Source organism: Andrographis paniculata, unplaced genomic scaffold (genome assembly GCF_009805555.1).
Source record: "Andrographis paniculata isolate CXL003 unplaced genomic scaffold, ASM980555v1 Contig66END, whole genome shotgun sequence".
Lineage (NCBI taxonomy): Eukaryota > Viridiplantae > Streptophyta > Magnoliopsida > Lamiales > Acanthaceae > Andrographis > Andrographis paniculata.
The window spans coordinates 1,761,602-1,776,308 of NW_026137602.1; the positions used below are offsets into that span (position 1 = coordinate 1,761,602).

General features: G+C 35.7%; 3 protein-coding genes across 3 annotated transcripts; 1 reads left to right on the plus strand and 2 right to left on the minus strand.

Annotated features, from left to right (window-relative positions):
* Window positions 1-455: 455 nt before the first annotated feature.
* Window positions 456-5,925, plus strand: LOC127262976 (uncharacterized). The gene is made up of 7 exons (XM_051291859.1): window positions 456-649; window positions 960-1,170; window positions 2,746-2,869; window positions 3,023-3,360; window positions 3,835-4,672; window positions 5,175-5,356; window positions 5,664-5,925. Exons 1-7 carry the CDS (start codon window positions 555-557, stop codon window positions 5,742-5,744), a joined length of 1,869 nt encoding a protein of 622 aa, XP_051147816.1. The 5' UTR covers window positions 456-554; the 3' UTR covers window positions 5,745-5,925.
* Window positions 5,856-7,237, minus strand: LOC127262977 (peptidyl-prolyl cis-trans isomerase CYP26-2, chloroplastic). Its single transcript, XM_051291860.1, has 2 exons — window positions 6,372-7,237; window positions 5,856-6,163 (listed from the first exon to the last, which is right to left on the minus strand). Exons 1-2 carry the CDS (start codon window positions 7,196-7,198, stop codon window positions 6,061-6,063), a joined length of 930 nt encoding a protein of 309 aa, XP_051147817.1. The 5' UTR covers window positions 7,199-7,237; the 3' UTR covers window positions 5,856-6,060.
* Window positions 7,238-12,888: 5,651 nt separating this feature from the next.
* On the minus strand, window positions 12,889-14,282 carry LOC127262773 (pumilio domain-containing protein C6G9.14-like). Its single transcript, XM_051291585.1, has 3 exons — window positions 13,872-14,282; window positions 13,244-13,419; window positions 12,889-13,153 (listed from the first exon to the last, which is right to left on the minus strand). The coding sequence occupies exons 1-3, from the start codon at window positions 14,280-14,282 to the stop codon at window positions 12,889-12,891; spliced, it is 852 nt and encodes a 283-aa protein (XP_051147542.1).
* Between the last annotated feature and the right edge of the window lie 425 nt (window positions 14,283-14,707).

Sequence of the window (14,707 nt, forward strand, 5' to 3'; positions counted from 1 at the left end):
TACTAAAAATCAATTTTACATTCAGAACATCACATCAACACCTATTTATATCACATCATACAACTATTCAAATTCAAAATTTTTACTATTTAAATCCCAACTCAAAATCCAAACCTCCAAACAAACACACCGTTTTGAACAATAGTTAAATATAATATTTTAATATTTTTTTAATAGAAAAATTGCACAAGTGCAAAAAAATTAAAATCAAAAAGTATATTTATTTGGAAAATTTTTGTTAAAATTTTACTATTTAAATTTTTTTAAAAATATTAACTTAAACATTTATTATTATTTTTTTATTACAATACTAAAATTTATATTTACATTCATAATATTAAAATTTATAATTTAAAATAAAGATACAAAATCAAAATCCAAAAAAAAAAAAAAAAAAAAAAAACACCTATAGATATATTTACAAGTCAAGGGAGTGTCGTCAGATCATTTGTGTTTACAAGCTGCTTTTATTTAGAGCTGTGTGTGTATTTACAGCTCTACACTGCAGAGAAATCTTCCAATGTGTTAATTTGGAACGGAGATAACTCGAGAGAATGGCGGAAGAATCTGAGAAAAGGTTTGAAGCCGTGATGAAGAAGCTGTTTCATGCTCCTACGAAATCTCGACAAGAATCTAACAACGCTGCTGGGTATGTTTGTTTCAATTTATCCGTTTTCTTCATTTACCAGGGATTCAATCCGTTTTGCGTTTTTATTCTGTTTCGTGAATTTCGATTTCTTGTGCATCCAATTTGAATTATGTTTGCTTTTGTGATTGTCGATGAGTATATTTTCAATCGAATCGATTTCACTTGGTGACGCCTTACATATGGAATTTTGCCACAACTTCTATAGTTAGGTCGAACATAATTTTATTTGATGAAGGCAGTTTAGTAATATCTGCGTCGTAGTTCTAAATTCCTGATGGAGCTTTGCTTCTCTGTTGATGTTTTGTCGCAGCCAAGGGAGTCAGAAATTAGGTAGCCGAAAGCGCCTGCACCCATCTTCAGCGGGAACAAAATCGGCGAAAAATGCGTTCGATGATTCACCGGACTTCTTGTTAAATTCGACTGTATCAGTTACTGCGCCGCAGTGCCGGCCTTGGGACCGTAATGATTTGTTTAGGAGGTTAGCCACTTTCAAGTCGATGACCTGGTTTGCCAAACCACAGGTATGGCCAAGTTCTTGGCTCTCTATTATTCTCGTCTTCCTAGTAGTCTTACGGAGAAACAGGTCCTTCACTATTATCAATCCTCCAAGCCATTTTGAATTTCTAGTACGTTTCATATATACCACATCTGAAAAGAGATCTAAATATCAAGAGAAAATAGGCCCTAACCCATGTAGTTAAGAATTCATCTTGTAGGAAACATTTTTTATTTTAATTCTTTTTTCCTACATTGCAATAATCATAATCAAGAATCTTCTTCTTCTTCTTCTTTGAGAAATTTGAGCCATACCCAGCAATCATGTGTTTGCACTTGGATTATGAACAAGTTGCAGCTGTATTTGATAGAGAATGTCTGGTTTTGCTCAGATGGATCTCCATCTGTGGTAAAAGAACACTAATTAGGTTTGTGCTCAGATAAATTTCCATCTGTGTGATAAAAAAGGCTAGTCATTTAATGGTTTTTTGGCTCTTGTTAGATGGCATTAACTTTGTTTGCTTAGTATATCTTTCCCCTTCTTTCCTTGTAATTTCTGCCTGAAATCAGCTGGTTGTTTCCATTTCCAATCCATTTAGTTTCTGGACTTGTTAAAGTTCATGGACGACTGAAACATACTACCAATATTCATATACCACTTATGATTGTCTTAGTTTACTTCAAAATTTGGGTTTACAAATTAAGATGGAGCTACTTGTAATTGGTCTGGAGGTTGTTAAGTTTTGATAGGACTCTACAATGTGTATGTGTGTGGTTGGCTAACTTTTGTCAATTATATGCTTGGAAATGAATATATAAACTAAGTAGTAGTTGTCTATTTAGCATTGTTTCATAGTCCTTTTGGATTGAAGGTCTGTAAGCCATATAGGAAAGGTTTTGATGAAAAGTTCCATTAAATAATATGGTATATCTATACTAAGAATGCCATAATGATAATATGTTGCGACTGAATCAAACCAATATAGTCCTTATTATGCATCTTATCATGTGCACCTGACCATGAAAAGAAGTTCCACATAAATAAGGACTAGCTACTCATGTTTGGCGTTTCCTGACGAACCAAGTAATTCTGGCGTAACAGAGTTTAGTGAGTTTTATGCGTTATTTATTCTGTTCTCTATATTTATATCCGTTACTCGTTAGGAATGTATCAAATTGGTGTTACAAGGACTCGGGATCAGAAATCATTATGTACCACTAGTAAAATGTAAACTAAAACAGATAATAATGACCTTGGCATCGCTAGTTCGTGGTGTATGTACAAAAAGTTTATAGATAGAAATTTTCTTTCATTAAGTTGTTGATTGTCATAGATGGAAGGATTAGAAAAACTGTCAGATGAAGTTGAAACAAATGTGGCCAAATTCATTCCCGCAATTTCATTACTTTCTAGTTTTAGGCACCTAATCATCAAGTGTAAATGGCTTTACCATAGTTGAATTTCCAAGACGTCTCTGCTGAAAGTCTGCTCACTCATTTAGCAAAGTACATGCTTGGGCTTCTTTATCTTGTAATTTTGCTAAAGCTTTCTGTCTTATATAATTTGAAAGGCTTATAAAGAACAGAAACATTTTTTTTAGGTTGTCAGCCCTTTGGAATGTGCCAGGAGGGGTTGGGTTAACATTGATGCGGACACAATTTCTTGTACCTCGTGTGATGCTCGCCTACTGTTTTCTACTCCATTTGCTTGGACACATCAACAAGGTATGAATATGATACTCTGAATGACCTTTTCTTTTCCACATTATATATCTTTAGCTTGTTTTAGATTTCATTGCACAATTTGTGGGAAAACTTGAATGCACAAATGTACCACAACTGCTGAATCTGTCTTCTTTTTGGTTATTGTCTAACCAGTTGGAAAAGCTGCCATGGTATTCAGCTTGAAGCTGGAAAGCGGGCATAAATTACTATGTCCTTGGATTAATAACATTTGTACAGAAGAACTTGCTCGGTTTCCAATTTTGTCATCAGACTCGTTGATAGAGGATTATAAGAAACGCTTCTTGTCACTTTCGCACCTATTAGCACTTCCAGTTATCTTACCTGCAGCCATAGCATGTTTGAGAAGCTCTCAGTTGGAGCACTTTTTAAGAGAATGTCCAACTTCAGGGGTTAACACACCTCATGAACAGTCTATGGCAGAGCTCGCAGAAGATGTACCAAAGTCAACTTCTTCCATCTCCTACTATCAGGTTTGACAGAAACTATTGAAAAATCTTTGATCCTATGTGCAATTACTGAATTTTGGAAGAAACATGTTACTACGTCTCTTTGTTCTGTTTTTTTCTGCCATTTTACTTTTTACATGAATATTGAGTATATTTCAGTAATATTCATGGTGTGTTTAGGGTCTTTTAACTTTAGATTCAAGTAATTGTTTGTGTATGAGAGGTATCTGAATGGAAGGGCCTGTGCAGTCTGTTAATATTCTGGTAATCATGCACATGCTGCTGTTTGGTCCTTCTTGTAAAATGTGAATAGTTCTTCTACTTGTGTCTTGTATGGTATTCAGTGTAACATCAAAATGCTGATATAGAGATTTTTCAACTAGGTTTACTTCAAATTTTCATTTCTCTTTTAACTGGTTATTTTGTTTAAGTTGTTTCATCTATCATACATCGCCAAAACAGCTACAGTGAAGAGTAGTGACTTCTCAATGTATGCAGGCTCAGAAGATGATAAGCTTATTTGGCTGGGAACCTCATGTTTTGCCATATAGAGTTGACTTCAAGGATGGAAAAAATCAGTCTTTGAAAGATGGCAATGTAACAGTTACAGAGGGAGAAAAGAAAAAAGTTAGTATCTATTCTTTGTGTACTAGTGAGAGCACAAAAACTTCTAGTGAAATGCAGTTTGATCCTGGCTGTGTTGTTCTAGATTGCAAGCTTTGTGGGGCAAGTGTTGGACTATGGGCTTTCTCTACCATTCCACGGCCCCTGGAGTATTTAAGGTTTGTTGGGCCTACAGTTGTTAAGGGTAAAAGTACCTCTATCCCGCTCAATGCGGAAGAAGGTTCTTCCAGCAATCATATGCATATTGGAAATAATGAAGGTATCGCAAATGCTGTTACCACTGATTCAGCATCATTAGGTTTTTCAATTGCAGGTGGCCTTCCACCTGCTCTGCTGAATTATGATGCCACCATATCTTTACCAGTTGTTGGTGAGAACTTGAGAGCAAGATTTCCTTTGGAAATTGAAAATGAGGATCACTTGGCCATTCATAAGTCATCAGAGATGTTGGATCAGCAAACTTCAATAGAGAGTGCAAATGTCTCTGGGGAAGGAACCCCTATACTGGCGACAGATTTAATTCCCAAAATCCTGTTAGACACTCCTCAGACGGGTGGAGACAGTTCTGTTGTCAATGTAAACTTGACTGAGACAGCTACAACAGTTAATACCACAGCTACGGATGATATCCTAGTTGCTCAGGGTGGAGACACTGAGCCCAACAGACAAGAGTTGAATGAGGCTCAAAGTGAACAAGGCCGAAACATTGGAGGTAACTGCCCTGATAATTCTGAAATAATGTTGATTCCAGAGAATAAGCCTGTGTTCTTTGGATTGTGTAGATTAATTCACATCTTAATTTCTCTGTTCAGTTCATTAATCTTGGGTTGAAATCTTGTGGTCCTTGAGTAGCATTCTTTGATTAGTATAGAGATGTTGACTAACTGTTGCTCTTGGTGTCTATGTATCTTAGTCTTGACATGCTTATTTTGCAGCATTGCAAACTTTTGAATATCGGTTTTGTTTTGCCATTTCCCTTTTAATTTCTGCAAAGAAATATTGATTCCATCTTTTATGTGATCAAACACCATCTTAGATGTCCCTACATATTAAGTTGTCAAGGAATTACATTCATTGTTAACACATCTTTGTGCTTTGGGGATCCGGAAATTTGTTAAGTGGCATTATCATTTTCATTCTGTTTCCGCTATTTAATATGTCTTAAACTTTCAATGCAATACGATGGTGGTAAAGTTGCTTATGAACTTTTGCAGGGGAGGATAAAATACTACCATCCTATCCCAACTTGAAGGAATTTGATCCAATCAAGCAGCACAGGCACTTCTGCCCATGGATCTTTTTGGCTGGCAAATATTCTCCTGGATGGCAACAGACTCTAACTGCTTTAGGAAAGGAAAATGAGCCCAAAGACGTCTCTTCATCTTCCTTAATTGAGGTAAAAAGGTTACAGCATATACATACTGATTTCTTGACAAAGTGCCCAGCTGGTTAGTTTGTATTCAAGTGTAAATCACAGGCTTGATGATGCCGGCAATTTGCTTGCAAAAATGAATTGATATGAGCTCTTGTAATGCCCTGTGAATCCCAAATTTTTATTATATCGCCTCTTCCCACTGTAACTCTACTATGCTAGAGCTAACTAACTAAAGAGTAAAATGTGATTGTAACAAGATTGTCGAACTTTTCATCTACCTTTTGTTTGGTTAAAGGACGCCAATTGTTTTACATTGTTGTGAGCGCAGGTGGATGATCCGGTTGCTTCTGTAGAAAAATTATTCACACCTTCAAGCAAGAAAAGAGCGAAGATCTCTGGTGGAAGCTAAGTACATGACATCGGTGAAGGTATCAATCTGAACCACTGTGCTGACTCGACAGTTTTTACAGTTTTTTCGACTATTTCCTTCCCCACCCCATTCTATGGAGGCAGTAAAACATTGTACTGTAAAGGCGAGTTGAAATTTTTATTCAATGGGGAATTTTGCCCTCACCTTCTTTTGGATCGTATTCATGGTTTTGTTTGTCATGGCTGACACATTGGAATAGCAGCAACAAATGTTGGTGTAGAAACAGTAGTCTATCATTACAAAGAGACAGACGAGCAATCCCGGGCATATGTCGGATGGAGCGTCCAAGAGTCATTCATTCGATCAATCCACAGTTGGTGACAACCACCTTTGAGTAAGGTCTGTTAAATCCCCTTTCTGCTACCACTGCTCTCTTGTCTCCGATCAGCTTTGCGACCCTTAAATAGAGAAAAACATACTGTTGTTATTAAAATACTCTCTGCAAGTATAGTTGGTATCATAGTTTCTCATAGCTTTTGATACATATGTGTTCTCTTCTACTTGCCTACCGCCGTTGATTGAATGGATTGGATTTGATACGATAGTTTTCAGTATATTGTATAATCGTTCGCTATGGTTGAGCTCAAAACTTGAGTTGTTGATTACCTGAAATAGGGGGACGATGAATTCTCTTGCACGGTCTTCACTTGTCCGATTCTCTCCACAATATCCATTCCTTGCAGGACTTTTCCCACCACCAAAGCTGACGGGTCCAACTCCGGGGAGTCCTTAATGGCGATCACAAACTCGGTGCCATTGGGGTCGACCCCGACCTCTTCTTGATCTATCTCCAGCTTCCCTTGTCGCGCCACCACCTTCATCTTCGGGGGTGGCTTTGATGGATTCCTCACGATAATGCTAACGCTCCCGGCCACATTCCTCGTCTTAGTCTTACATTCCTCGGCTTCGCTGGCTGCTGCTGCTTTCTCCCACTCGCTGAGGAGGCTCTCGGCACCGAAATTGCTCCCCTGCCGCTTTTGCGCCAGCTCAGCATCGATGCCGTAGGATCGAACTCCTCCATGCTGCACGTAGTTGGGTGTGATTCTGATGAAGTCTTTGCGGCGGTAGCTCACACCGGCGGCACCGCTGACAAGGCTGCGGAACCGGGCGGAGCCGGCTGGGGCAGCATCGCCGTAGAGGCCAATGGTAATCCGACCAATGGGGTCTCCATCTATGGATATGTCTAGAAACGCTTTGCTGGTGGTGGGGGTTGGAGGGTGGCAATTGGTTGTGGTGTCGGCACTCAATGCGTCGGCGGGGGCAATGAGGAGTAAGAGTAGGGTTGAGGCGGCGAAGTCGCGGCGGCGGCGGAGGTGGTGGTGGTGGTGGCTGGGAGAGGAGGAGGAGGAGGAATAGTGAGGGAGGAAGAGAGGATGCTGTTTTGGAGTGAAATTGTGATAAGGAGGAGGAGGGGGACGCGCTAACAACTGCATTCTCTCTCTCTCTTGTCTCGCTTGAGAGAGAGAGAGAGAGTGTATATATATATGTATGTATGTATGTATGAGTGTATGGATAGAGGTTAAGAAAAAAGCGAAATCCATTCCTGCGGTGTGTGTATGATGATATCTATCATTAGTCGTCGCCATCTTCCCTACTGTTCTTTCATCCAATGCTCTATATAAACTAGTAGTATTACTTTTAATTCTAATTACTAGAGATGTCAAACGGGACAGGTTAGTCCCAATTCGCTCTGGATTTGATTTTAATAGAACGGATTTGGGTTTAAGAAATTTGATTCGAAGTGGGTTGTGGATTTTGAGTTTTAGATTCGGTTGGATTCGAGGTGGGTTACGGGTTTTACTAATAATCCGCCTCTCCCCAAACTCATATATTTTAATAATTATTATAATTTATTTATATTTCTATACAATATAAATTATATTATCTATTTATTTATTTATTTTTTTAACATATTAAACATAAAATAGAACATTAAATTTATGTTGGCATTTGTTCTCCTACAATTCTTTTTATAATCACAGTCCATGTTTGATTTTTCTTATTTTTAGAACTATAATTAATTTGTTAGTATTTTGACACATACGTTTTTTTTAGTATTAAATTATTTTTTAAAAAAAGCAGGTCTGTCGGGTTGGCCCCGAACCCGAAGAGTTTGGGGTGGACGGATCTTGGATCCTAATATTTTCTAGTGGGCGGGTCTTGGGGCCGGCAAAATTCGTTCCAAATTCTCCCGGTTGACATCCTTACTAATTACTCCATCAATTTTACAAATTTATTCTCACATTTGTTTTTTTTTTATTTTTTTTATTTTTTATTGTCATCCAAATTTATTTCTATTTTATTTTTTAGTAACAAAATATTACTTTTTTATTCTTTATTTGAAAAAATAAATTTTTTATTTTTATCCATTCTTTTTTTTAAAATCGTGTCCGATCAAACGAGTCCACGATTGGACGAGGGAAGGAGTATTATTATTACTATTAAAAAATAACAGTATAATTGTTTTATGGTTTGTGTATTTTTTTTTTTAATAAAATAATTGTTTGATCTAATCTCAAGCCACACACATATTTAAGTAAACAAATTAAGGGTGCATTACGTTTGTATTTGACTTTATATATTGATTTTAAATTTTAATTTAAATAATATTTTCTTGTTGAAAATTTAAACGACAATTTATAAGAAATATTGTTCCGAACACATAAAGTTAAAAATGATGTTTTCGAATGAGCTCTCGTGAGTGAATTCTGGAGTGGATCAAAAGGTTTGAAAATACAACATGACAATAATAACTTTGAAAATTGATAATTCAAAGAAGGCCCAGCAAAAAATAGCATGAAATAAAATTAATTGGAAAAAATAATACATGAAACAAAATCCAAAGAAAATAAAGATAAATGGCTACATGATGAAAATTTTTGGAGTGATTGGAAGTGGAATTGGATTTTCTTGCAATAGATACTCCTGTTCTTATTCCTTATCCTTCTCCCATAAATACTTCAATAATTCATTCATGAACTCATTAATGATTTGTAACTCCAAATCTCTTCGATTGTCTTCATCAAAAGTTTCTTTAATAACTTAACTCTATAAAAACTTTCCATATTAATTTTATTATTTATCTCCAAATTAGTTGCTTCGTCTTTTCATATTCTCGTTCACTTTAGACTCTTAGTTTCGTCAAATCTTGATGGATCATGGTTCATTGCTTTAATTGCTTTAATCATAGTCGAATATTTTTTATCGGAAACCCCAAAGCTAACTTTTTTCATTTTTTAAAAATTTATCGGAAACCCCAAAGCCAACTTTTATTTCAATGGAAGGTGAAAACATGGATGATACCACAACTATTTTCCCGGCTCCTAGCAATGCATCTCTCCAGCACCCTATTTCTGATCCGTTTGACCTGAATATTCCAAATTAACATCCTCCAGCGGATCTTGAGCCTAAAACATTACGGTAGCTCTTTGTATCGGTGAAAATAACTCATGTTCTTCGGGAACCCACATAAACAAAAATTAAGAACCCTTCCAACTTTCCAGATTGTATTCTACTTCCTGAAGATCTACCTTAACCTCAATCGTGCATTTTTTAATTCATCCCTTCCGATCTTGTATTAATTCATAACTTTTACCAATTGGAAGCGTCTTCTTCAAAAGGCCGTGGGATCCGACCTCAAATGCACCTCGAATTCTCTATTGTTATAAGATTGCATTTATCCTATTTTTTAACATCCTGTAACATCATTGAAAAAAAGGGAAAACTTTGGGTAAATAATAAATGGATTCTAGTGTTTGTACCTCCATTAGAGGATTCTCCTCGGTCCTCACAGTTTCAATTTTGTCCTTATTTCAAAACATCACATTTTTTGTGAAGGGTTGATGAAACACATGTCGAAGTGTGTATCCAATCCTGTCCAAAGATGGTTGCATATGTTGGTTTTTTTTATTTTTTATTTTTTATTTTTTTATTTTTATCACAGAGAGATTTATTCTGTCATTTCCCGTTCCATGGCCGCATTAGCTATCACTATCATGGCCGTTGGGTATAAGGTCATTTATGGTCTTGCCGATCTTTCGTAATATGGATAGGGTCATTATATTGATTGAGGCTCCTCCATCTACCAATACCTTCCCAATGGTGTGGCCATCCAATAATACATTTAGAAAAGAGACTTTAAGTGTTTGGAATTTTCATTGGAAGGCTTTTGAAATTTACTTTATCTATTTTCTATTCCCTTCAGTTTTCCACAACTTCCAACCATACCACTGAACTTAGATCGTCGACCATCACGTCCCTCTACAAGTACGGTGGTTGAACCTGTGGGGAGCTGAATTTTGAGGGAAGGATTCCTATGATGTTTACCATAAAGTCCCTTTGATACTGCAATGCCAGTTCCAAGTCATTATTGTTTTGTATAACATCTATGGTGGCCTTAAACTCTAGATTGTCATCCTCCTAGTGTTCCAATAATTCAATAATCTTCTGGAAGATAACCAAATTAGACTAAAAGAATGCCAAAAGTTCCCGACATATGAAGAGTTATTAGATAAGCCCTATTGCAAATGGCATGAGATCTTTGAACATCAAGATGAAAATTGTGTTGCCTGTAGAAAATCCGTGCAAAAGGCATCCTTAGGTAGTCCGATCAAGCCAAAATGAAGGTTGATATTGATCCATTTTCTACTATTATAAATACCATTGGGATCCAACCATCTAGGCAGAGGAGAAAATCTCCGGCCAGGTTGTTAGGAATTAATAAATAAGAGCCGCAGAGTAATGATATTCAGAGGTTTGGTTGAAATTGTAAGTCATTGATATATGGAAATGGACTTTTGCTATGAAATTAGTATGAAAGTGTGCATACTTCATATTAAAAATATGTCATGTTATAGCCCAAAAACTTTTCATCAAATATACTCTCAACTTGTGGAATTGTCACAAATGAGCTCGATCTGGGTCTTATTTGTAGGCGTCGTCCAAGTTTCTAGAAGATTGACAGTTATATATGACAATCGTTAATTGAATTTTTACCGTCCAATCCAACAAATGTAAATTTTAATCAACAATCAATCACTTTGACACGGATTGAAACATAGATCCTCATCAACCCAATCTTGCATTACTTGCAGATCACCCTAGATAGTTTGGCTAGTAAAACACATCTTGTAAAATCGAGAATGCTTAAAATTCCAGCATCACATATTTCGAATTGCATCCTCTCCAAAACGTATCTTTGTTTATCATTTTCTCCTCAAAATGCATCTGAAATGCTAGAAAAATATCAAAGCATATCAAATGGTACAAACAAAGTTGAAACACAACTATCAGGGCATTTTGACACAATTAAGAGCAAGTTCAAAAACAATTGCAACATGTGCTTATAGAAATTATTAGAAAAATATGCCCAAAATTAGTGTAATAAAAAATTCTCACACTAGACCTTGTTCGTCTCTGAACAAAGTCAATCAAAGTATAATAAAAAAAACTTTCATGCCAGCAAGTAATCACTTGGGAACGTGCCACGATGCTACTCAGGAAGAATATCAGAGAAATAAACATGATCCTTAAAACTTCTAACTTCCCTAAACCGATCAAACAACAAACCAGATACGCTCGGGCCATCCAAACTTAGTTCACGAAGAAGGGTATATTTAATTTGGTGGTTTATTTTATTTTTAGAAATTTCTTTTTTCTAGACATCGTTTTGAATGATAATATTTCTCGTTTCAACATTGATGTCTAATTTTCTTTTATTTCATCCTTTTTTTATCGTCCATTATATTTCGCGACTGATCATAGTAAAATAATTGTGTCTCTCATGATCTTAATTTATGATTGCCTTTATTTCTTTTTACCACTAGAGATGCGAACCTCATATCGCGTACCTTATCCTCCATGCTCATTCTTAAAGAGTGTCGGCTCAATGTTATCACAAGCTAGCTTACCAGAGGCAAAAAAAGACTAAGAAATTTAGCTAAGTGTGGAAAAATATGAAATGATGGGACACACATTTATTCAATCACTCAAATCATTATTTGCATTGCAAATAATCATAATTATTGACTATGTTCGGTTTCAAATCATTAAGTTCGCATTTGAGAGCTATCAAAACCAACAATTAACATGCTCGAAAAATAAGAACATAATAACCTCATAAAATTTGAAACATAATAACCTCATATAATAACCAGGCCAAGTTCAGAAATATTGAACCAGCATCAAGAGGTCTATTTCCATCATCCCTAATCTGGCATCGACTTCTTCCTTTAACTCTCTTACGTCTGTTTTTAATTTTGCCATCTTGAATTTGAGTCCATCTCGTTGCACTTAAGAGGTATATTTATAGTTGTTAAGGCAAGGACTGTTGTCTCAAGTAGCGAGCTCAAAATATTGGTGTCAATGTCATGTGACGTTTTTTGCGTCAGAGTAGTGACAGTGGTGGCAGTGTGTTGCATTCCGTACACCGAGGATATGGTGATTGGCAATAAGATGTTTGTAGTAGCTTCATTCTCCTTTTGATGGCATCATATTACTTCTTCTTACGCACTGGCCAACCTTTCTTTCTCGACCATCCATATATAAATTTTCTTAATTCGTTAAAAATTGGCCACCAATTCAGCTTCTATTTTCTAACGTATTTTCTCAAATTTCGTTCTCTTTCACTCCTCAGCCTCTCGTCTGATACGAGTCTCCTCTATTCTCTTTTTGATTTTTTCTTCTTCATTCTTTCATTCAATATTAATTAAATATAAATCATTGCAATAATAAGAATTTCATTGACAAAAAATAGAGACAAAAGATGACAAATTTCACGTTAAATATAGCAATATTACTCAACATTAAAACCCCCTGTAAACCGGAGTTATTAATCACCTACTTAATTATTTAATTAATATCAACAATATTAATTGCAATAAATCTATACAAAAGGCTCTACAACTACTTTATGAGATGAAGGCGGTCTCGCTCAAGTCTCTTAATCTCTTGCATCACTTTCAACCCATGGACATTATCTTTTAGAATCTTGTAATGAATTTTCACGCATCTTATAAGTAGTTTATCTGTTCTACCTTGCATGCATCATATTACAATATTATATAATTGTTTATATAAAAAAGGATAATTTGATGAATATAAAGAAATATTAAATCTTGATGATTCATACATGTGAAACTTGAAGTGCAGTATGAACCACGTAGTTTCCATAAACATTTTTTACAAGAGATAAGAATTGTAGAGGTTCGCCTATCTCTTTGATTATAACTTTAATTAAAGGCAAAGTTGTGCATTGCAAGCATCTCTTCACCATACAACTTCCGAACTTATTCTTTGAAAGGGACACAAATCTCTCGAACAATGAATCAACGAATGTTGTTGTTAAATCAAGTATCCATAACTCCACCATGTATTGAACAATACAATTTCTGATTTATCCAATTACCAATGCACTAAATTAGTAAATTTAAATAATGTATATAGCATATATATGTAAAGAGAAAGAGAGAGGGGCGTACCCATAGTCATCTTCAGCTAATGGGAGTGTTTGCCTTGCTATTGCAAAAGTGAGAAGTTCCCAAGATGAGAGATCACCAACAACATCAACATAAGTAATTATTTTCTTAATCATGGAGCATCCATCTTTATCGGTACAAATGTCAACTGAATTATTCACTAAAGCCTTAATGAATAGCTGCAATTAAATGTTCGTATGTTATGAAGTAAATTATTGTCATCATCATCCTAATTAACTAAACTAAATAATTAAAAATAATAAAAACCTTATATTCTTCCAAGTGAAAGTACTTTAGAAAATGCATAATAATATGATTGCTGTAACGATTTTTCGTAAGATCGGCGACAATATGGCTGAAAACAAATCACGCCAATATTTGCTTCCAACTTTTCAGATTCTGCAACAATGTTTGTACTAGTCGTGCTCTGTAATAAAAATATTATTAATATAACACATGAACATGTACGGGGAAGTACATAAAATATATACCATCAATAAATTAAAGATTGAATTGAAAATATATGGATATGAGTTACCCACCCCAACGAATGTGTGTAGACATATACGAGTTTGGAGTCGGAACTTAGCAGCTTAACAAACAACTTCGATATTTTTTCTTCAATGCAAACCTCAAAAACTTTGCGTATAACAAAATTGGCGACATAATGTACCATAAAGTCGTGGATGTTATGCTTCAGCACATTAATGATGGCTCCGATGATTTCATCATCAATCGCCTCTAGCTCCTTCTCAAGGAATCTTCGTCCCTCATAACTCATGGCCGCCAGAATCATACGTGATCTCAGCTCCTCCCTCCATAGCTGCAGATTAATCAAGGACAACGACGATGATTCAAAAGATGATGAGTTCTCGTAAAGATAATGATTGTCAGGATCAGGATTAGTTGCAGAATTGCATGGAGCTACTAATGATGAATTCACATATTTATTGTTCACTGCAGGAAGCCAGCTTGCAAAAGGATAACTGAAATCCAGGGCGCCACTGGAAGACATAAAATTGGCGCTGCCACCGTTGCTCATAGAGAGATAAACTTAAAATATGGAGTCCACTCATCGGCTTTAGGCGAGATCCAACTTGTTCCAAGACATATTCTCAATAAGATTAGAAAGACCAAACAGTTTCTCCATTGATTAATTAATTTGAGAATCGATGGATCGAAGCTGAGCTGATGAGGTTTTGCGGCTCAATAATCTAAGATTAATGGAAATACGAGGTTCAAGAATCTAAGATTAACATGAATGAACAAATTGGTGGTTTGACATCATCGTATATACAGAAAGATTTTCCGCCTCCTCAAAATTGTGAATTTTATAAAAATATTTTTGGATGTGGTAATATAAAATATATCTTAATGGATGTTATATTATATTTTAATCATTACAGGTTTCATCTAAAGCTTGCGGTTATCGAAATAAACAACATATCTTATAATTTCCACCATTAA